The sequence below is a fragment of the Ambystoma mexicanum genome, chromosome 7q (assembly GCF_040938575.1).
Source record: "Ambystoma mexicanum isolate Mex_15411 chromosome 7q, UKY_AmexF1_1, whole genome shotgun sequence".
NCBI lineage: Eukaryota > Metazoa > Chordata > Amphibia > Caudata > Ambystomatidae > Ambystoma > Ambystoma mexicanum.
This window is the reverse complement of record NC_090941.1, coordinates 672987152-673010024: the sequence shown is the minus strand read 5'-3', so window position 1 is coordinate 673010024 and position 22873 is coordinate 672987152. Positions and strand designations below refer to the sequence as shown.

Sequence of the window (22873 nt, the reverse complement as noted above, 5' to 3'; positions counted from 1 at the left end):
CGCTGACTGGGAACGAAGCCATGTAACGCCGCCACATTGCTACAGTGAGATGCCCAGAGGGAAAGCAAGACGGTGGCTCCCTGGGACCTCACAGATGTGCTGTGAAAGACATCCAGTGAGTCCTCCTGGCAAAGGGGGCCCAGACGTGGCAAGATGGTGGTTTTGTCCATACAAGCAATATATTCATGAACCCTTTGAGCAGGGAAACGTAAGAAAGGCAAATGCCGAAACAAGTACCTTTTTGAATACCAAACAAACTGAAAGACATTAAAAAGCACTTTTGAATGCCACTCGGAGCAAAAGCAAGTTGTGAGTGGAGTGAAAGAAAGGTGATACATGTGGCAGATACCACAGAATGTTTTGTTTGAGGCCCAAGCAGGGGCAAAAGTAAAGAGTACCAAGAAGGGTATGAGATGAGAAACTTGTTGATGGAAAGCAGTCAAGATGGGACATTGGTTGCGTGAACTGTAGTGGGTGCACCGTGTGGTCCGACAACTGCGCCTAGACCGAGTGCACCCCTGTATGGAGAAGCTAAGGAAGGAATCCATAAAGAAGCTTGTGTTTTGTAACAGCCGTTTGTGATTTGAACATTAGGAAACAGAACTATCTATGTGAGCCAGTGAAAAGTACTGATGTCAAAAGAGCTATGAATTGTCCCAAGGCATTGTGGTGTTTTGTTGAAGCTGGAAGATTTGATCTCTTGGGGAAGAATCACGCTATGCACCCTAGCCATCACGCACAAATGCTTAACCAATTCTGCCCCAAAATATCTGGCTGATAAGTTTTGCAAACACCTTCCACTTGCACTACCAGATCAGCCCACTCACATAATCTGATAGTACCAAGATACAAGCTAAAAACAGCTGGAGGAGCCAGCTTCCGAGTACAGGCTGCCAAACGTTGGAATTCCATTCCCATCCCTTTCAGACAGGAACCCTCATTCCTCACCTTCAAAACCAATATAAAGAATTGGCAAATCTCTTCTTCAGTAGATCGCTACCCTGCATACGTACCATTGTGTATTTAAGAACTGTATTTAAGAATTAACTCATCCTATGTTCTTCATATTCTTATTTGACTCTATGCCTCCTTTCTCAAGCACCCACCGACCCACCTGTAACCAGGGTCCGTCATCGTTATCCTTAATGTTTGTATTATGCCTGCACTTTTGTACATTGCCTATAAATTTCTCAAGCGCCCAGTTACCTCAGGGTTTGGTGCGCGATACAAATAATAAACAAATAGAAAAATACAAAGGGAACCCCTGTGTTGTATGAACTACTTTGAACTTGGGTAAGGGGAAGCTGATTACAAGCCAAGAGCTGGAAGAAGCTCAGATGTTTTTTTTTAACACTATTCATTTTGATCCTGCCATCCCTACACATTTTATACAATTAGTTGTGAGGGCAAGTATAGGTTTTGGACAGACATTTTAGTTGGACTTCCTGATGCAGACTATCCTTAGTTTTCTTTAGGTAGGGAAATACCTTAGAGTAGGGCAAGTTAGGCATTACTACACTCTGCCTTTTAAAGTTAATAAAGATTTGTTAACCAACTTGAACCTGTTTTCTGTGTCTTACTTATGATGCCTTCATAGAACATAGATATACATGTATAGATTAATCGTGCCTTCAAGCATACCCTCTGGTATGGAATTGCCCTTCTTAGGGAGCAAGTTTCCATATGCCTGCATCTACTACTTGGTATTCTATTCAAGCATGCGAGTATGAAAGATCCAATGCTGAAGAAGAAATAGTTGCTGATCTATAACTAGTTCACCAGTGTTGGTATCTTTCATAGATTCATATGCACCCACCCACTTCTGATCCAAGAATACTGTAATTGACTCAACTATGGGTTCGAATCTGAAGTTGTCTGCACTTGCTCTGTCCACTTCATTGGTTGGAGCAGAAAAGAACCAGAATGAGGTTGATAAGATTACAACCTGGAGCCTCTCTGTCTCTAGTCTGACTGGGAATAATTCAGCATGTGATTCTATCAAAGATACAAATGCTGGAGAACTACAGTTATAAGTAAGCAACTATGTCTTCTCTCCCTTTTCCCTTTCATTCTATCTGCTTCCCCTCCTCCTCTCCCATCACGCCGCCAACCTGACACTGTGCACCTCTATCCTCTGCCTTGCCTCTCTCTCGCTACCTGCAGTCCTCCTCTCGCACCTCTCCCACCTCTCCCACTTTATAATGATCTACTCCTCTATCTCTATCTTCTTAATGATTTTGGCTCAAATCGTTTTTAGGCGTGCTTCACCTGTGCATCCACTACCATTTTGTAATGCTGCTTGGTGCTTTTGGCTAAAATCGATTTTAGGTGTGCTACCAATCTGTTAATTGATCTATATCTGGGCTTTTCAAACGTGCTAATTGATCTATCTGCTTTGCCGCCTGGTGTGATTCTATTGCTGCATAGTGTTTGGTCCCCTGTCCTGCTATCCTCTGGCTCCCCCCCCCACCCTCCACCTCTTCTCTGCCCCCATGGCACTCTGTCTCCCCTATCTTTTCTAACTGCTTCGCCATCTCCTATCCTCCCACTCACAAAGTCTGGAAGAAAGAAACAGAAGGCATTCCAGGCTGGTGGTGGAGTGGCTCTGATCTTCCCTGAGTGGATTCCTGCCTCCGTCATCCCCACTCAAACCTACTCATCCTTTGAAAGCCTAGTCTGCAGGTTATCTATCTTGCCAACTTTCTCTCTTACTCTTGCTGTAATCTACAGACCCCGCAGACCGTCTTCCCTCTTCCTCTCAGAATGGGCAGACATGTCCTCTTCCTTGGTGACTTCAACATCCATCTCGACTCTCTCAATGAGTCCACTGCTGTGTTTTGTAACCTTTGCAACACTCTTTTCCTATCCTTCTTTCTGTTCCAACCCACTCGACCGGTCACACCCTGGATGCTCTCATCTCAACAGACATCCCTCCCTCTAAAAATCTCACTACCACTCTCGCCTCTCTTCCCACCTTAAACTTCCCTGTCCCCTGATGCCTCCACCTGCACTACCAGTCTCCTTCTCGGTCATTCAACCAATGAATCGTGTGTCAGTTGCTGCATTTGCCTCTTCCTTCACCCCTCCTCTGCCACCTTTATTAGACTCTCCCTCTGAATCTGTTCTTGCTAACCTCCATCTCTCTATCTCCAACACCCTGGACATCCTTGCCCCAGTTATGAGGATCTGCATGAAGCCTGCCTCCAAATACAACTTTTGGTATGAATCCGACTTGGCCGCTTTGAAATGCAAGTGCAATGCTGCAGAGCGGAGGTGGCTGGCATCTAGCTCATCCTCTGACAAACTGGCCTGCTGCCTACTCTAAAGGCAATATTGTCTCCATCACCTACAAGAAGAGGGCTCATGTCCAAGCCTGTATCTCTGGGGCCACCAACAACACGGCTGAACTCTTTAAAGTCTGCAAGGAACTTGCCAATCCTCCCACAGTCTCCTCCATTCCTCCCTATCCCAGGCCCACTGCCCTGCACTGGCCACCCACTTCTCCTTCAAAACTTTGCTCATCCTGTCCTTCCTGTCATCTGCTCCCCCCACCCCGCTCAATCCCTCTCTCGCCTACCTTTGCCCTCCCCTCTCAGACCACCTATGCTCTCCTCTTTCTCTACCATTGCACCAGAAGAGATCTCTAGAGTCATCCACTCTATGAAAGTCTCCTCTAATGCTCCCCCAGAATGGTAGGTATGGTATGGTATTGTTTATTTATATAGCGCCTAACTAGGTTTTGGTCTAGGGTCCTAAGTCTACCAAGGGGAACCCAACAGCTTGCATTCGATACAAACTCGGCTTAATTTCAGTGTTGGAACACGCTGTCCTTGAATCCTAAAATGACCACAAAAGATGTCTTACCTCAGTTCAAGATTATGCAAAATCCAGGAAGTGATAACAAAGAAGGCGTCCTGGCTCTGTGGGTGAAGCGGTGCAAAAATATACTACTGAACTTAGATATTGGTATTGACATTCTACACCAAAACCCAGATTATGTAAAAAACAATGTTATGGAGGCTAGGTTGGTGTGTGACATGCGATCTAAGAGCCGCTCATGCCTCCATGAAAAATGTCCCAAGTGAACAAAGAGGTGCCAATGAAATTCACAGCTCCTGGAAAATATTCCCTGACTTGCATCGAAGAAGAATGCACATGAAGTTCTGCATGAATCTGTATACGACGAAAGAAAGAGAAAGCATTTGGACAGTAGGTTCAAATAACATTGGTCTAAGCTGACTATGCAACTCAGTGGAAGAACCTTTGGAACACCTACCGCTTCACTGTTCAGCCGTCCGTCAAGAGCGAACAACCTATCTTGGTACCTTTATAGGGAAGAGAGGAACCTTATGTGCTGAAGACTGGTGGCAGATAATGTTTGATGGAAATGACCAAAAATTGACCGGAGCACTATCATTCTTCTTGGAAGTATTGGTTGCTCTTATTGAAAGCCCAATTTAAAAAATTTCTTTTTAAATTTGCAAATTAAAGGCAACACTCTATTCGCTGGAAAGGCCAAGTTGAAACTACACAACATATCTGGAATGTCTAGTTGTAGTTTTGTGAGTTGACATTACAGGCTTGGGAGTAGATGAAGTGATTTAGTTCATTTTTTATTCCTCTTTCTTTTCTTTTTACATGTCTTGTGAAAGATGTGCTTAATTTTGAGATGGTTGATTATTGATTGTGCTTGTAATAAACCAAATTAAAATATATATATATATATATATATATATATATATATATATATCTGAGGCTTGTGGAATCTGCTTAGATCACATGCTGTGCATAGGCCGACATCTAGTGGAAGCTGCAGAGTATTACAGTTTGTTTTTCGAAAATGGGCGTCGACACAGGGCGTGCCAGTAATACTATCCCTAGTGTGACGTCCACTGTACCCAAGTTCCCTCACGCGTCTAGGATCCTCAGATTGTTTTTTTCCGCCATACTGGTCGGAAGCATTTTGGGGAGTCCCCTGGCCTTAGCCATACTTTTGCTAAAATATTCATTTATTTACATCCTTCCCCTTCCCAACGTCGAATTTCGACACTCGACGCCGGCTGGAGAAGAAATCGACCGTCGGCTGCTGCACGACGGATTTGGGCCTCGGAAGGCCTCTGGCCTCGGCCCGGGCTTGGAAGGCCGCTGGCCTCGGCCCTACAAGTAGGGGGAGTGGGGGGTTGTACATACTCTACACTCTTGGTATATAGGTACACCTTATACATTTCCTACACTTAGCCCGCTGCCTCAAGGTGCGTATGGAGGGTACCCCTTTTCAATTCTGCCCCAAGTGCAATCGCAAATACCCTTGGGTCGACAGGCACGCCACGTGCAATCTCTGCTTGCCGAGGGACCACCCCGAAGCGAACTGCAGAGCGTGTAGTAGGTTTAAATCTAAGACACTTAAGGACTGTTCGACGAAGCGTTGGGCCCACCACGCCAGGCAAGCGGCCATGGCAGTGGAGGGCGCCTTCAGCGACGGCAGCGACGCCGTACTTTTGGACGGCGAGGGCATTACGGCGTCGAAAGACAGCCGAGCGCAAGTCCCCGACCTCGGAAGGTCGTCCGGCAGGGCGGCTATGGGGAAGACCCCCGGCGACACAAACGCTTCACACACCACACACACTAAACACACAAAGTCCAACCGAGACTCGACGACGTCGAGTGCTCGGAAAGAGGCACAAACAGAACGGTCCGATTTGGTGTCCTCTGGGCGCTCTCGATCGAGATCGCCGCATGACTCCAGGCAATCATCCACTCTTGCCAAGAGTGTCTCGCTCCCTAGGCTAACAGAAGTTCGATCGTCGGAGGACGAAGACGACTTCCACCCCCAGGCCGCGCTCCAGGAGTCGGAGCCCGCAGTCAAAATCAGCGAGGCCCCACGCTCGAAGGACAGGGACCCTACCCCCGATCCTCGACGCCAGGCGTCGAAAACCTCCGGAGCCACAAAGGGACAGGGAAAACATTTTTCCACTCACGGGGAGGGGGGAAAACAGCAGAAGAAGCAGCCTTTGCACTCTTCCACACCTGTGAAACGCACCACTCCCCCTAAATAGACAGACAAGACCAGGTCTGCTGATATGTCTAAAACCAAATCTACTCAAGATAAATCCCCGAGACTTGCTGAGAGAGTCATTCCCAGTTCCAAAAAATGGTCCAGTGAAGACATAGATAGGGTCATGTCAAGGATGTCTTCTTTGGCGGATTTTTACGATAAAAATCCAGACCATTTCCTTTCATATGATCCACAAGGGGCGACACCTCAGGCTCTAATGATCCTATCCCCCCCGAGTAAGAAGCCCCGGTTTGAGACACCGATGAGGTCTACAGACCCCTTCGAGGTACTACCATACTCGAGACCATACTCACTGTATCAAGGAGAGGCTTCCTTTGGTGAGGACCAAGAATTTGGCATGATAGAAGAACAAACCGGGACGGGATACTATGGGGATGATGAGGACCAGGAAGAGGAAGAGGAAGACCTGGAAACCTACAGAGTAGATTCCCCGGTAGAAAACGAAGCCCCGGTTACCGACTCCCCTGTCGATAACCAACCCCTCCTAAACGAGGTTCTCGCACGTGCAGCAGAACATTTCCATATTGACACCCACGGTGTCCAGGAGGAGAGGGACTTCGCAGAGGAGTTAGTGGGAGAAAGGAGGCCTGTTGCCCAGACCATCCCGATCCTTAAGTCCATTCAGCGAAGAATAGACCCGTCCCTGGTGAACCCGAACCTCACCAGAGCAGTTAATCCCAGGGTTGAAAAACTTTTCAGGGCAGCCCAGTCTGACCCTCTCTATATAAGAGGACATCTGAAGCCAGACTCCCTAGTTATCACCAACACTCGTCCGAAGCTCCTCCCGACAAGGAGAGCAAAAAACTATATGGTTTCGGCAGGAAAGTAGCCTCAACGTCCGCCTATCAAGCAAGGATTGCAAACTCCACCACCCTGTTGGCCAGCTACAACTACCATCAGTGGGAAGAAGTCGCAGCACTCATAGCCTCTGCTCCTGAACCTTTAAAGGGCCAGTTAGCTCGGATTTCCGCAGAGGGGAGAGCCGTGTCTGGTTGCATTTTGAAAGCAACCTTTGACGCCGCGGACAACGCAGGCAGATTGATAGCAGAAGGCACTGTTATCAAGAGACATGCGTGGTTACGGCAGTCTGGTTTTAAGGCAGAAACCCAGGCATCATTGTTGGACAAACTGGTGGAAGCCGATCTGTTGTTTGGTAAGGCGGTCGAAGACGCACTGAAGAATGCCAAGGACGAATACGAGACACTCAAGTTCCTTGGCCAGTTAACCAATAAACCCCTTAACCAGAGGGGGAATAGTAATTTTCGTCGCCCACGCGGCCAAAATTCCCAGAGAGGATCTAACTATTCCCAGGGGCAGGGTACACAGTGGAACAACAGCCAACAGTCTACCCAGGGTTACGGCAGGGGTAATAGGAGAGGTCGTGGTAAAGGCAGAGGCAGCCCCAGCAAAGGAGGCGGCACGCCCCCACCAAAGCAGTGACGGTCAGTTCAGGGTCCCTTCTCACGCAACCCCAGTAGGGGGACGCATTTCCAACTTCACCCAGGCTTGGAAAGGGATCACATCTGACAGATGGGTGCTGTCAACAGTATCCACAGGGTACTGTATAGAACTACTGCAGCGTCCCCGGAACCATCCTCCAAGACAAACAGTACACTCTTTAGAACATCAGAAGATTCTCCTCGAGGAGATCGCCATTCTGCTAGAAAAGGACGCAATAGAACTCGTCCCGGGACACCAGGTAAACAAGGGTATTTATTCAACTTACTTCCTTGTGCCAAAGAAAGATTTGACAATGCGCCCAGTATTGGACTTATGGCCTGCCAACAAGTATGTCAAGCCCCAAAGGTTTCGTATGACTACGCTACAAGAGGTAATCCCCCTCCTAAAAAAGGGGGATTACATGGCAACCTTGGATATGAAAGATGCTTATTTTCATATTTCCATGTTCCCAGCGCACAGAAGGTACTTGCGCTTCAAGGTGGACAGTCGACACTACCAATTCAAGGTACTGCCCTTCGGGATAGCTTCAGCACCAAGGGTATTCACCAAGGTACTGGCGGTGGCGGCTGCACACCTACGCAGGGAGGCTATCCCGGTGTACCCTTATCTGGACGACTGGCTCATAACGGGGGAAACCCCAGTAATTTGCAGGACAAACATTCAAAGGACTATCGACCTCCTCCGCGAGTTAGGCTTCTCAATCAACGAGAAAAAGTCAAGCCTGGTGCCAAGCACCTCCAAACAGTTCCTAGGAGCAATCCTAGATACTCAAGAGGGGTTGACCTTTCCTTCAGAGGAAAGAATTCGGAATATACTACTGCAAATTCCGCATTATCAGTCCGGTCGCCAAAAACGGTACGCAAAGCAATGCGTTTACTGGGCATGATGGCGTCATGTATTTACCTGGTCCCCCACGCGCGCCTGCGCATGCATCCCATGCAGGAATGGTTGGCAAAACAGTGGTCTCAGGCAAGTGGTCAGTGGGACGATCTAGTGGTCGTTTCGCCAACACTGGTACAAAGCCTTCACTGGTGGACAAGAGAGAATCTCGCACAGGGGAAACCCTTTTACGATCCCGAAGTACAGGCAGTAGTCACTACCGATGCATGTCTGACGGGGTGGGGAGCTCACCATCTCCACCACACAGCTCAGGGTCTCTGGTCTCCCTCAGTGGCCAAGAACCACATCAACCTGCTAGAGCTTCTGGCAGTATTCAGAGCGCTTCAAGCGTTCGAGCCCCACCTACTAAACCTGTCAGTGCAAATCCGGACGGACATCACAACAGCCATGTTCTACCTGAACAAGCAAGGAGGGACTTGTTCGCCAAATCTGTCCAAGCTTGCCCAGAAAATCTGGATATGGGCACTCAGACGGAACATCTTCCTGTCATCAACATGTTCCAGGGGAGCTCAATTCCCTAGCGGATGCTCTGAGCAGAGACTCCCTCCCAGAGGAACACGAATGGGTTGTACACAGAGAGGTCGTAGAAGATATCTTCTCTCAGTGGGGTTTCCCCACTATAGACTTATTCGCCACAGGCGAAAACGGACAATGCCCAGGATTTGCATCCAGGTTCCCCCAACCAGACTCCCAGGGGAACGCCCTTTGGATGAACTGGTCAGGGATGTTTGCGTACGCTTTTCCACCAACTCCTCTCATCAGGAAAGTGGTGAACAAGATGAACAGAGAATCAATGACGCTTGTCCTAGTTGCTCCCATGTGGGCAAGACAACCGTTGTTCCCACACCTACGCAGGATGGCGGTGTGCAAACCCATCAAACTTCCAGCCTGGTACAACCTACTGTCCCAGCACCAAGGTCAAACAGTGCACCAGCAACCCAACTCAATGAACCTGCCAGCATGGCTCCTGAGGTCATAGAGTTTGGACATCTCAATTTACCACAGAGGTGTATGGACATCCTTAAGGAATCTAGGAAACCAAACACAAGGCACTGTTACTATGACAAGTGGAAGAGGTTCGTTATCTGGTGCCAGAGTAGACAAATCAACCCTGTTGATTGCACTCCTTCCACTATTGTTACATACATGCTCCACCTGCTGGATGCAGGATTGGTTTTTAACTCACTGAAAGTACACCTGGCAGCCCTGTCGGCATACACCACTTCCCATAGCAAGGTCTCGTGGTGGAAAGTACCAGTAGTTAAAGCCTTCATGGAAGGAGTAAAGAGACTTCACCCTCCTATTTCAAACCCACCACCAGGGTGGGACCTTAATGTGGTGCTAGCCAAGCTCATGGGACCCCCTTTCGAGCCCATGCATAAAAGCAGTCTCAAACACCTGACTTATAAAACGGCCTTCTTAGTAGCTATTTCTTCTATAAGAAGGGTCAGTGAAATTCAGGCTCTGTCAGTGCAGGATCCCTTCTTTACTGTCCATAAAGACAAACTGGTTTTACGCACACACCCTAGGTTCTCGCCTAAGTTTATATCAAAATTCCATGTAAACTAGTCCATCAAGCTTCCGGCTTCCTTCCAGGACCCTCAAAGCTCGGCTGAGGTGAAACTACACACCCTAGATGTGCGTAGGGCGGTCCTCTACTATGTAAATATAACAGATCAACTGTTTGTCTCCGTAGCTACAGGCAGAGAGGGAGATCGCGTCTCCAAAGGTGCCATCTCGAAGTGGATTATTAACTGTATCCAGCTGTGTTACTCACTCTCTGAAAGAACTCTGCCTTTCACGCCAAGAGCCCACTCTACTAGAGGCATTGGGGCCACTCTGGCTTTCATTGCAAATGTACCCCTTGACACCATTTGCAAAGCAGCTACTTGGAGCTCTATTCACACTTTTACTCAGCATTACTGCATTGACACCATTCCAAGGCAGATACACAAGTGGGACAAGCGGTTCTAAGACACTTATTTGCTCATGACCCTTCTCACATCCCACCTCCTTCTTCAGGTACTGCTCGCTAATCTATGCACAGCATGTGATCCAAGCAGATTCCACAAGCCTCAGAAGGGATACATTACTCACCGTAATCGTATTTCTGATGCTTGTATCTGCTTAGATTCACATGCGACCCACCCTTCCTCCCCTCTAAGAGAAGGCGCATGGTTGCTTGTAGTCTTACCTTTCTATCTATCTGCTTGGATTATCTGTACTCACGCTACTCCTCATACTACCTCATGTCAGAAAAAATACAATCTGAGGATCCTGGACGCGTGAGGGATCTTTGGTACAGTGGACGTCACACTAGGGATAGTATTACTGGCACGCCCTGTGTCGACGCCCATTTTCGAGTTTCAAAAAACAAACTGTAATACTCCGCAGCTTCCACTAGATGTCAGCCTATGCACAGCATGTGAATCTAAGCAGATACAAGCATCAGAAATACGATTACGGTGAGTAATGTATCCCATATATATATATCGCCTATACACGGGCAAGTGTTTCAAAGCGCGTAAGGAGGCTGGGAACATGGGGTAAAAACAAACTGTCGTCAGAGCCTATGAAATTCTGAGACGATAATAGTCTGCACAGGCAGAGTAAGTGCGTGAAAAATACATTTAACAGTTTGCGACAAAGCAAATAGGCCTGACAGCGATTCTGCAGTTTTAACAGTGCAATTAAGGAGTGACGACAAGGGAGACAGACGATCTTCAGCCGCAGTGCATAAGGATTGAGCAAGTGCACAGAGGGTCACAGGGAGGGGGGAGGATCAAGTGCAACAGGTCGGTTGAGACAGTGGTAAGTGCAGATAGAGCCACTCTCTTGGGTTAATTTCTCAAGTGCATTGGGTGATGTGTAGGGCCCTGAGGCAAGTGCGAGTGAGGACTGGTGGGGGTGTTGGGGACCAGTGAGACTCTTGGGTACACCCAGTGGCCAGTCAGCATGCTGTAAGGAAGAGGAGGGTGGGAGGGAAAAACAGAACTGGGTTAGCAGGGTAGCGGGAGAGAGAAGGATGAGGAAAAGAGGAAAGTCTTGAGTTTCGAGAATTTAAGGAGATCCGGCTGAAGGTGGCAGGGAGGCTATCTCCACTCTGTGCCCTCACTTCCAGTGTTATGCAGACAACACACTGTTCTCCTTCAAGCTGTCATCCTCTCCCTCCTCCCTCTGCTTCCTCATACCTAACTGCTATTCAGGCATGGTGCTCTGCCACTGATCTCTGCCTTAATGCCAATAAGACAGAGACCCTACTCATTGGCACGTCTGCTCCTTGCTTCCCACTCTTTCTCTGGCCAGACTCCTTGGGTCCCCTCCCCTCACTCACTTGTGAGGCAAAAAACCTTGGGATCATCTTTGACGCCCCTCTCTTCCTCTCCAAACATCACAGACCTTGCCAAGGGGTCAAACTGTCAGCTCCACCTTCTCAGGGGCCTTCTACCTCTCCTCACCTACCCCCATAAGGCCAATGTCTCTAGCGCCTTGGTTCTCTCTAGGCTAGACTACTGCAATATCCTCTTCCTCAATCTGCCTCTTCCTCCCTTCGCCCCCTCCAACTAATCTCGAATTGGATTGCAAGTCTTATCCTCTGCCTCAAGACCACCGACCGCATCTCCCCAGCCCTAAATTCTCTCCACTGGCTCACGGTGACCGCAATGATCAAATTCAAGACCCCTCATCTACAAGACTGTCTGGGGCCCGGTACCACTTTACATCCAGCTTTCCCTCCCTAAATACCTCTTGGCCAGAGTTCTTCGGTCCTCTGGCAGCAACTCTCTGCAGGTCAGATGTTTCTCCAAGCAGAGAGTGGGAGATGGATTCCTTTCCTCGGCTGGCTCTTCTCTCTGGAACAGCCTCCCTCCCCTCTTTGTCTTGAGCCAGATCTTCTAAAGTTACGTACAATTCTCAAGACTTTCCTTTTCCCCCTCCCTTGCTAACTCTTCCTCTGTCTTTGTGACTGTGGTCTGGTCCCTTCAGACTCATACAGGGGCCAGGCCAACCCCCACCAGTCCCCCCTGCTTCCTTTATGAACACTTTCCCCTGAGCCCCCTCCCTGGACTAGCCCAACTTGGTCCTTCCTGCCTACCGCACTCTTCCTCCCTTCCCTTCTTTTTTTCTACTGACAGTTGCCACCTCGGCCTGCCCATCACTTCCCTGCCACCTTCCCTGGCACCCACTCTTGCGCTTCTCCTTTTACCCCCTGCATATCATCTTCTCAAGCACTTGCACGGTAGGATTGTCACAAGACCAATGTAACAGTTTTTGTTCTACGGTCTTGAATCCCTTGCCCCTCTGCCCCCTATCTTGTCTTGTGGCGCCTAGAAACCTCTATGTACAGGTGCCATACAAATGTCCAATAAAATAAATAAAAATAAATATTTTTCCTCTATTCTCTCCCAACTACCTCCCTCCTTCTCCCCACCCTCTCCACTACAACTCCTATTCTCTACTTCTACACCTTTAACTCTCTCCCCACTCTCAAGTCACACACCCTCTTTAACTTACTTTCACTTATACCTTCCCCTCTAAATTCCTCTACACCTATCCCCACTCACTCTCACCTTTTACACCCTGCCCCTCATCACACTACACTCAACGGTACCACTCTCTCTCCTACACAAAGTACCTTACTTGCACTCTCTTAGAACACTCTCACAGACTCCCCACTCTACAGTCTACCCGTTGTCTGATCTCTTGAACCACCACTGCTCCACCTGATCTCACCCAAACACCTTTCAATCTTCTCTTCCAACACCCCTCCCAGCTCCTGTTGGTCCCTCTGGCCACCGGCTCCCCTTAGCTAATCTTTGGCTAAGAGACCCCGGGAAGGCTCTCAAAAAACCTTCAGCCCGGCCCTTTATCAGTCTCCATTTGCATGGTAACAGCTTTGTGCTCAGGAAGCTAGTCTTTCCGTGTCTCCTTCTAACTTGCAGTCCCTTCTCATTAATAGTTTGTTTTCCGTTTCCCCACTATTCATCAGGACTATCTGGGGTTGGTAAGTCAGGGGTTGGGTTTGTCATCTCTTTGGCATTAACAATACCAGTTAATTCAATTTCTGTTCTCGCTTCCATTTTCTTGGTTCTGGCCTGGCTTTTCTTGGTTGCACCCAGGGGCATTCTAGGAGTGCAGTCCTGAAAGACAAGAGGACTATAGCCGGAAAAGAGGCTGACTGGAAATGTTTGAAGGGGCAGTGGTACCAGCCGACATATAGGGGGGAGCATAGTGGTCTGGGCTCACTCACCTCAACTCTCTGCCCTCCCCTTTGGAGTACGAACGATTTGCTCTGGCATACACCCTGGTCCCTGCCCCTCTGACAAGGTCATGACCCTGACATGTCACACTGTTAAAGCTATTGTTTTCTCAAATTGTTTTAGTTTGTAAAACAAACTTTTACAATATAGTTTCATTCTTTAATCATTATGTTTAAAAGAGGGTTTGAATACAGACTATTTACAAAATATTAAAACAATTAACATAGGAAATAGAGATAGATGGCACCAATATAGTACACTTATAAACAGTATCATAACTTCTGATGCTTGTGAATCTGCTTAGAATCACATGCTGTGCATATAGTCTGACCTCTAGTGGTAACCGCCAAGTATTGCATCTTGTCTTTCGAGGATCGAAAGGGGACTTTGACATGGGCGTGCCTGTAACACTATCCCTAACATGACGTGGAGTTGTACCCAAAATCCCTCACGTGTCGAGGACCCTCAAATTGTTTTTTTACGCCCAGCTAGCTGGTCGCCTTATATGGAGCTCTTACGAATTGCAAATTAATTCTTCCCCACGACCTCCGGTCATGTGTGTGTGTGTGTGTGTGTGTGTGTGTGTGTGTGTGTGTGTGTGTGTGTGTATATATATATATAATAATTGTATATATCCCTTTGATCGACGACTACTTATTCTTATCTATCACCGGCGAAGACATCCCCGGACTTCGATGGCGGGTGCTTCGGTCGACACTGTCGACTGCGTGGTCGGGCCTTCGGCCGGCCTATACAGTATGGAGAGTGGGATCCAGGGGTTTCCCTTTCTTTCACAAATGTATTTCCCTTTCCCCTCTCTTTGCCCCTCTGGTTTTGCCGTTGCTATAAACTTGAGCTATGGACAGGACACCCTTTCAATTTTGCCCTTCTTGTAAAGGCAAGTACCCTTGGAAGGACACACACCGGAAGTGCAATAAGTTTCTCCCTCGAGATCACCACGAGGCGTCCTGTCGGGTTTTGCCAGCTCTTGTGTCCTAACACAATCACAGGCACTGTGAGTGATGAGGTGTTAAGCGACTGCTGTGGCTCTGATACAAATCCCATCGACCTTTCATCAGAACGATTACGCACCGAATCGTCCAGCCCCGGCAGGCAGGACGATGGTTCTGCTATGGGGAATGTATATCTCGGCAACAGGGACACACCCGCTAAACATAAGAGTAAGCACACAACCTCCAGTACCGTCTCGACTGATTCGTCGGGCGGTTTAAGGTGCCAACGGGTACGTCGATCTCCTCGACGGCACCTGCCGATCCACGCAGTTGGCAGCCCTCCCGCAACCGCGTAAGAGACAAGCGTCTGGGCATTCCGCAGACAAGGGTATCAACACCAAAATTCATAAGGTCGTTGAGATCCCTCTTAGGAGTGCACCGACGCATAAGGTTCCGGCTATGTCGAACATTACGGCGATGACGCTTGAAGAGCCGAATCCTCTCCCAGGAACGCCGAACATCCGCAAGAGTCTTGCAAAGATTGTTTCGGCGGGCAATAAGACTAAGGATAGGTCGAAAGACACGTCCACACGTCAGGAAGACTATGCTGAGAGCCACCGGCCCTTATGTAAAACTCTCTCAGACAAATCTCGACATTCTAAGTAGGTAGATCCACCCCCCACCCCCAGGAGGATGGCCCCCCTCTGCACCCCTCTGGCATCTCTTTATGGACAAGGGATAGGTTTGAGGGGTGTATGTATAGGCTTGCAAAGTTTGTGAACTTCTCAGAAAAATGTACCACACCCAAGAGGTCTAGTGAGGAGGAGCTTTACCTTTCAGTTTCAAAATTTGAGGAACTCCTGCCCTCCTCATGAGGAGGTCTTTGACCTGACAGATCAGGATGATATTCCCCAGGACCCCTTTTTACAAGAAGATGATCCCTTTGAGGATCACACTGACCAGGCCCCTGATTGGGGAGATGATCCACCAGTGCATAACCCACCTTAGTTGTCACCTACCAATACCCCAGAACCTGACACAATATGCATGGATCATCCCGCCTCCCCACCTCCGCGCCAGGTATCTCCCATAGATGACCAGATGGCATTTAATGCCATTCTGAAAAAAGCAGCCAAACATTTTCAAATAGCCGCGCAAGAAGCGGTGCAGGACTCTGACTTCGTGGATGATTTTTTGAAGGAGAAGCCACCTGCCAGTCAGGCTATCCGTTTGCTAAACTCCATTAAAAGGTGCATTGCCCCTTCTTTACTGACACCTTCACAGACAAGGGCTGTGAACCCACGGGTGGAGAAACTTGTTTGGCCGTCCCCTACAGATCCCATCTTTTTTTGGGGACTTATCAGGACTTTAGTGCAAGGACAGATAGAAACCAAGTGGCTGAAGGCACACCTGGTTGAACATTGTTTTTATACCATGAGCTCATTTACAGCTACAACTATGCCATCAACTCTCAGCAGACTGCTTAGAAATAACACTGGCAGGTCAAAGTTAGATGTTGCTGTCTGACAGAACTATTTTGAAGAGATCCCAGTAGGATGTATTTTGTGTGGCGAGGGGCTGGTAATGGGTGGAAATTACCATAGGGATTAGCATGGCCGTGGGCAGCAAATAGATAGGCAAATAACCAAGCACACACAAGCTGTATATTACTCCAATCTGTACTTTAGTGCAATACATTCGGTTTATAGTTCACGCTTAAGCGCTACCTAATAGCCAAAACCAAACATGGGGCAGTCAGTCTTTAATCACTCCACGAGGATTGCTCATTTTAATCTGGTATGTAAGAACATAGTAATTTGTTCGAAAAGCATGACAATGTGTGAAAACTGTATAATCCTTACGCAGAATAGAGGTTTGGTTACACAGTGCTGCCACCTTGACAAGGTTGTATCATCAGATATGTTATAGGCCATGTTATCCGGTATTATATCTTGCACGTTCTGATATTTGCATAGCCTCTTGGTGCTTTGGGTCCTGCGAGAGGGGATGGGATTGTTACTGCGTAGCAAGAGGAGAGGAAGGCTGTCATTGCAAAAACAGTTATGCACAGCAGTTCAGATTGAACTGTACCCCGTTGCCTGGTAAACGTATGAGCATACATAAAAACATGTGTGAAGAAGTTGCAGGATAAAATCTCAGGGTGGTAAAGTGGCTTCATGTTAAATGGTATCCAGAGGTGGCAACTTGACCTGCAGGAGTATAATCGTGGGCAAAGTCAGATTGAGTGTAATAGATGTGGCACATGTGAATAATAATTCTGGTGTTTTGCATGGCACTGACATCACTGGGCATACAGTTTCAGAGCGCATGGTAACTGATATCCCACAAAACCCACAATGTCAGGGTATTGAACGAATTTAACACAGCATCATCATGTTCCCAAGGCGATCGTGCTGCACTTTAGCTATCCTCCCAGATGGTAGGTGCTAGTCGTGAAGTGTGTGTGTGTGTGTCTGTCTGTCTGTCTGTCTGTCTGTCTGTCTGTCTGTCTGTCTGTCTGTCTGTCTGTCTGTCCGTCTGTCTGTCTGTCTCAGTGTCGTGTAAATGGCCACATCAGAGCCAAGGAGAGGGGAACAGGGGGAATAGATGTACTTGCTGTTCTCTCCTATTTCACTACCCATCCTTGCCAATGCACTTCAGCGCCTGCTCTTCGTTACCACCCCCCCTCAGAAAACCCCTCCACCAGTCCTCTGCAGACATATCTATTTTAATAATCATTTCTTTCGATCTTTTCTTCTCTTTTTTTCTCTATCTCACTCTTTTCTCTCCGTCTGAAGATACAAATTATGTGTGCAGCAAGGAGATGTCAAGTGAATGGGAGACTTGCAGCGCTTAACTTGCCTAGCAAACATGACATCAAAAGACGTTTTTGATATGTGTTTAAATGGTTTCATGTTTTAATGTTTGCCGTGACCGAACAATCTTTATTCCATGTGGATTGATACAAGACCTGTGTGCTTGCTTACTTTTTACTAAAGCAGCAGGCTGAACAAAGTGCGACATCGATTTGCACCTTTTTTTGCCCTTGTTTGATCCTTACGTGATTTATCACCATTTCGGAAGAGTGGGCTGACTTTTGAGTGCACTGAAAGAATCTACCAGAAATTACACGTAATGAAACACACCACATCATTTAAGATGTCTGCCCATTTTCGACTGCTACTGGCATGAAAGTATGTACAGTATGTGTGGTACTGGCTGCGTCTGAGACTTGCCTCGGTATGCTTATTTTTAAATGAATTGTTGACGGAGGAAACCAATTTAAAGCAAGGAAATGGTGACGTAGAGAACTGCTCTGGATGTGCTGCCGTTTCCCATGCAATGCTTATACGGAGCCAAAATACTGAGCTGAATCAGTATCTATCCCTACTTCCCAAGAGCTAAGGGTTCTATGAGGCAGGTTCTTTTGGGTTTGAGAGAAGTACCCTACGGGATATGAAAACACAGGGTCCCATTACTCTTTCAGAAAGTAAGCCTCACCCTGCCTTACGTAGGAACAATGCCAAGTGGGGCATCAGGGGACCACAGCCATAATGCTAAGAACATGTTTCTTGGGGGATTGGGGTCGCCCAGATTTACTCTGAGTGCCACATTGTAGGGGTTCAAAAGCAGCTGCGCCTCACCATACCCTATGGAACCAAGTGTGGGATGAAGGTTCTCAAAACCCCCTTACCTTGGATAGCAGAAAGACAAACATAGGAGTCTTCGTGCTGCACATTTTCAAGGAAAAGCTGAAAGAACACAGTTGTCACTTCCTCATTAGTCTCCTTTTTAGCTGAGCCTTGCAGCGTGTGAGCACAGTGCACACCCAGGCTCATGATCGACCCACCCAGTGACAGTCCACCCCCCTGGCCGAGGAACTGAAGCAATTTGCAAGTTGCAAATGCGGACGGCCCGGGACCTATATTACAATGCACTGGGAGCGTTTTGTTAAAAAGTAACACTTGTGTGTCTAGGTTCACCTGGCGGCTGGCGCCATGGTGTCTCTGCCGAGCAATGCAGAAGAAGGCGCGTTATTTAACAGAAGCACAGTTATGGGAAAAACAGAAGAGTCTGCAAACCTCCCAACCAGGCAGCAGAGGAGGGGCATATGTCAGCACTCAGAAAACATTGTTTTAAGGTTTCATGGATTCAAGGCCAACATTTCTTTTATGCCGAGCGTACACAAAGGAAATGCCTGTCTTTTTAATGGTGTTTTCTACTCAGACTCCACTAATTGTACCTCTCCAGACAGTAAATCCCTTGTCATCACGATAACGTTGCTCATCTATCATTGTAATTGTTTCTTAGGCAAGCGTTACAAAAGAAAATGAAAATAGCAGGCCTTAGAAAACCAATGTAACAAACAGGCCCAGGACTGCTTCAGAAACTGGCCCTCGCCTCCTTCCCAAGTGATTTTGTATCGGCCACGGGCCGATTGGCCGATGGGCCCAGTCCAACCCTGGGTAGGGATATGTAGTCGCGTGTGTGCTTCATGAGGGCATCCAGCACTTGGTTCAGCATGCGTGAAAATAAAGGTTGTGAAATGCCATGCATCTGGCCCAGTGTGTGCTGGTAGGTGCCTGTGACCAGGAAGTGGAGCACACACTACCTTCAGTAGAGGGGGGATGGCAGTGCGAATTTCAATCAGGCTGACAATATCGTGTATCATGTCCACAATGGTGGGGATGGTGCCCCGGTCCATGCGGTACAGGGTGTGGATCTGCTCAGGGGTTAGGTTGAATGGACTGGCTCTGATGCGAGGGATTGGAGGCTGCCTGCATGGTGCCACTGGCTGCACTGGTGGGACTTGCTGGGCCTGTCTCACCCTCATTCTCCTCCTGCGTCTCCTCTGTAGTGTCTGTTGTAGTTGTTGATCATGGTGTAGCAACGCAAGCATGTCCTCCAGCCGCAATATCGCAACTGCAAGTGGGATAATTTTGGTGTGGGAAGGGGTGTGGTGTGTGGGTGTGCTCCTTTTGTGCTGTACCAGACTCCATTGCCTCCACCTGTGCTGATTGTGTGCATCTGTGGCAGTTGGGAACACTGCACATTGCTGTTAGCGGGTGATCTGCAATGCCGGTGATACTGGCATCCCGGTATCCCTTATTACCACCTTCGCGATGCCGGTAGTTGCCTGCCCACATGACTTGTGATGTCCTCCCGTTAGCAGCATCCCGGTATTGCCGGCCTGAAGGGCCGCGTACCCGCGCGCATGCCGGTACGGGGGAGCACGGTCGCAGCGGTGGCGATGACCACTCGTAATAGGCCGGAGCGAAATGCGGTGCCGGTATTCCCTTACTGGCATCGTTTTTCCATTACCGCAAATCTCGTAATGGGGCACATTCTATTGTAAAATGCAAAACCTAAAAGTTCACTTACCCTTTCCCAGGCAGCAGCACTCTGGCATTAACAAAAATTCTAAGAACAGTGACCTCTGTGTTTGTCGATTTAAGAACAGTTAGATGTGTCATATTTTCATTCTCTGATTGATGTTTATAAATGATGTGAACTAGTCATTATCTCTACATTCATTGTTAATGGGTTAGCTACATTTCTTTTTAAATTATTTGTTTTATCTGTTGTACACTAAACAGAACTGTTTAAAAATATATAATTAAACCCGGTGAGGCGATAATTCCTTTTTTTGCCTGTGGAAATTGCCATTTTGATTCTGTACATACAAATGTATGTGCGTATAAAAGAACCAATGTAACATTACTATGTTATAGGGTTATTTTAGGTCATATTCTAGTTTCCTATACTTAAGCAGAACTTGCAAAAAACATTTTCGATGCCGCAACGTTTGACTATTTTTTAACCAGTACAAATGTGAAAATAGTGTGCGCATTTTAATGAATAGTCCATCTAACATGTTTTTTGTTCTGCTCATCAGGCAAACATGCTGAAGACATATTTGGTGAGTTGTTTAATGAGGCAAACCATTTCTACATCCGAGCCAACTCTCTTCAGGATAGAATTGATCGCCTTGCTGTCAAGGTTACACAGCTGGATTCAACTGTGGAAGAGGGTATGTACAGTAATTGTATGGGTGCACTCAACGGTTTATCAAACCACAGTAATTAATTACTCAAGTCATTGCTTGTTTACACGTTTTCAGCTGGCCTTGCATCTGTATCCAACGATTTACAACAAAGGTCTGTTTGAGAAACCCAACGATAATGATGTGAAAATATGCATTCTTTTCACTTTGCATATTCAGGCTCTTACCATCTGCAATCCGTAGGAACGATGTCAGACCTTTGTCTCCATTTTAAGCAGCAAAGTAAAGGGTAGCTTAATAAAGACCTCGAAATAAAGAAGTTCAAAAATCGCATGTCTAAGGAATGTATTGCACCAGCCCCTATCATGCAAAAGTATTGAGCTCCCCCAGTCCGCTGTTCATTTCAGTGAGATTGTATGTACATTGCCAGCTTTTAACTTAACTTTCCCACTTTATTTTACAAATGTGTTTTAATTGGTCCAGCATTAACAGGTGAGACCCCCCCACAGCCCGTACCATCAGTGTACCTGCAGTGGCCCCACTCGCACAATCCTTCCTTCCTCTCATTTGATGTGCTTCATATTTTGCACTTTATTTTTAGCCCCTTTCTTGCCACTTGATGCTTTTACATGCCAACCCAAGGTCAAAAGAGGTTCATTTGAAATGGAATGCCATGCCTGCCCACACTCCCCTACTGCTCCTCCCTAGTTCCATGACACCACTGCCTCAAATCAAAGGCCAAAACACCAATTCTCATTTGATCTATGGTGAAGTCTTTGACATGGAGCTACCTTACATTGGATTGTGCATTATGGCTATTAGATGGAATGGGGCTGCAAGTGGGGGAATTACCTTGCTTTCCATTTAATTCTCTAGTTGGAAGTCTAATAACACGTTGCAGAAATATGACCCCATAAGGGATGGGAAGGAGAGTCGGGAGTATGGACCAGTACATAAGTAAAGGGGTTAAGGCCCAGGCAAGTCACAGAGGTGGCAAAAATAGTGAAGACCTCATAGAATATCTTGTCCGCTTCAGTTAAAGCAGATAACGGTGTAAATGTTAGTGAGAATTCCTCAGGGAGGCACTTTGGGGAGGTTTCTTTCAGCAGAATTTACTATTTCTAAAAAGAGTGTAGGAGCATTTTTCTTTCTTTATCAACCAGTTGAGAGATGAGATTGTATATTGTTGTACAATCATTTCAACGACGTTTCAATTCATAATAGTTTAAGTGTAAGCTATTTAAGCTAAGGGTATGATAAATTAAAAATATCATGCATAAACACCAAACATAACCTGTATCCTGCCCATATAGAAGATCTGCACTAACTTGTAGCAAATGTGTTTGTTACTAAAAGGTAGACTAAGACAGAGCTGTAGTTGTCTTAAGGACCAAGCATTACGTTAGCCCATGTTTTTTTACCATATCATGTTTGACCTGCTGACAAACTGGCAGTTGAAGGGTCTTCCAGCTAAACAGGGGCTGGCCTTCCTACGTAAGATCAGGTTTACTACATTGTAGCCCGCACAAGTCAAGGGCGCTGTGTTTTTTTTGTTTTTTTTGCACCACTGTTTCACTGTTGCTGCCTCCCGACTTGCCTGATTCACCTGCATATACGGGCTGAACTTCACCCAAAATAGGCACTGTTGCCTTCAGGAAGAAGGAAGAAGCGGCAGCCCCACCCATCCAGGAAGTGCAGCTAACAGGAAGGCATTGACGCCCTTGCGGTGTGAAGCCCGCGTAAGTCAAGGGCGCTGTTTTTTTTTTTTTTGCACGACTGTCACTGTTGCTGCTTTGCTGGATGCAGGACTCCCTTCTCCTACCTGGACGCTCAATGGCATATCAACAACTCGGGGGGGAGTGAACCCTTGTGAGCTCCTGTGTTGTGCAGATCTGGCCGGCGCCTAGATTGACTGTACGTGACGATGCACTCTGCTACCAGAAGGGGTAAGCGGTCTTCATAGCCTACCAGGCTGGGCTCACACTTCTGTGGAAAATCCCACCTATCCACTTCTATCTGTCCATTGGCTGGGTCCCGTGGAGCAGCACTGGTTTGGGGGGTCCGCCTCTGGCTTCACTGCTGGTTTTGTAAATGTGCTCTTCAGCACCTGCTTATTTCTTTCCTCTGAGTTATTTGACGGCTATATCCAATGCAGTTGCTTTGTTTGCTGGCTCGGAAGCTGCGTGACTGCGGGACTTTATCCTTTGAACCGTGCTTCCTG

At 47.4% G+C, this 22873-nt stretch overlaps 1 protein-coding gene across 4 annotated transcripts in view; it reads left to right on the top strand.

Annotated features, from left to right (window-relative positions):
- Positions 1 to 22873, top strand: part of WASF3 (WASP family member 3) — a 730276-nt gene that overhangs the window by 259930 nt on the left and 447473 nt on the right. For all 4 annotated transcript variants that reach the window (XM_069639295.1, XM_069639297.1, XM_069639294.1 and 1 more), the window contains one exon: positions 20545 to 20679. In XM_069639295.1, the coding sequence (XP_069495396.1) occupies positions 20545 to 20679 (135 nt within the window). The remainder of the gene's footprint in view (positions 1 to 20544; positions 20680 to 22873) is intronic.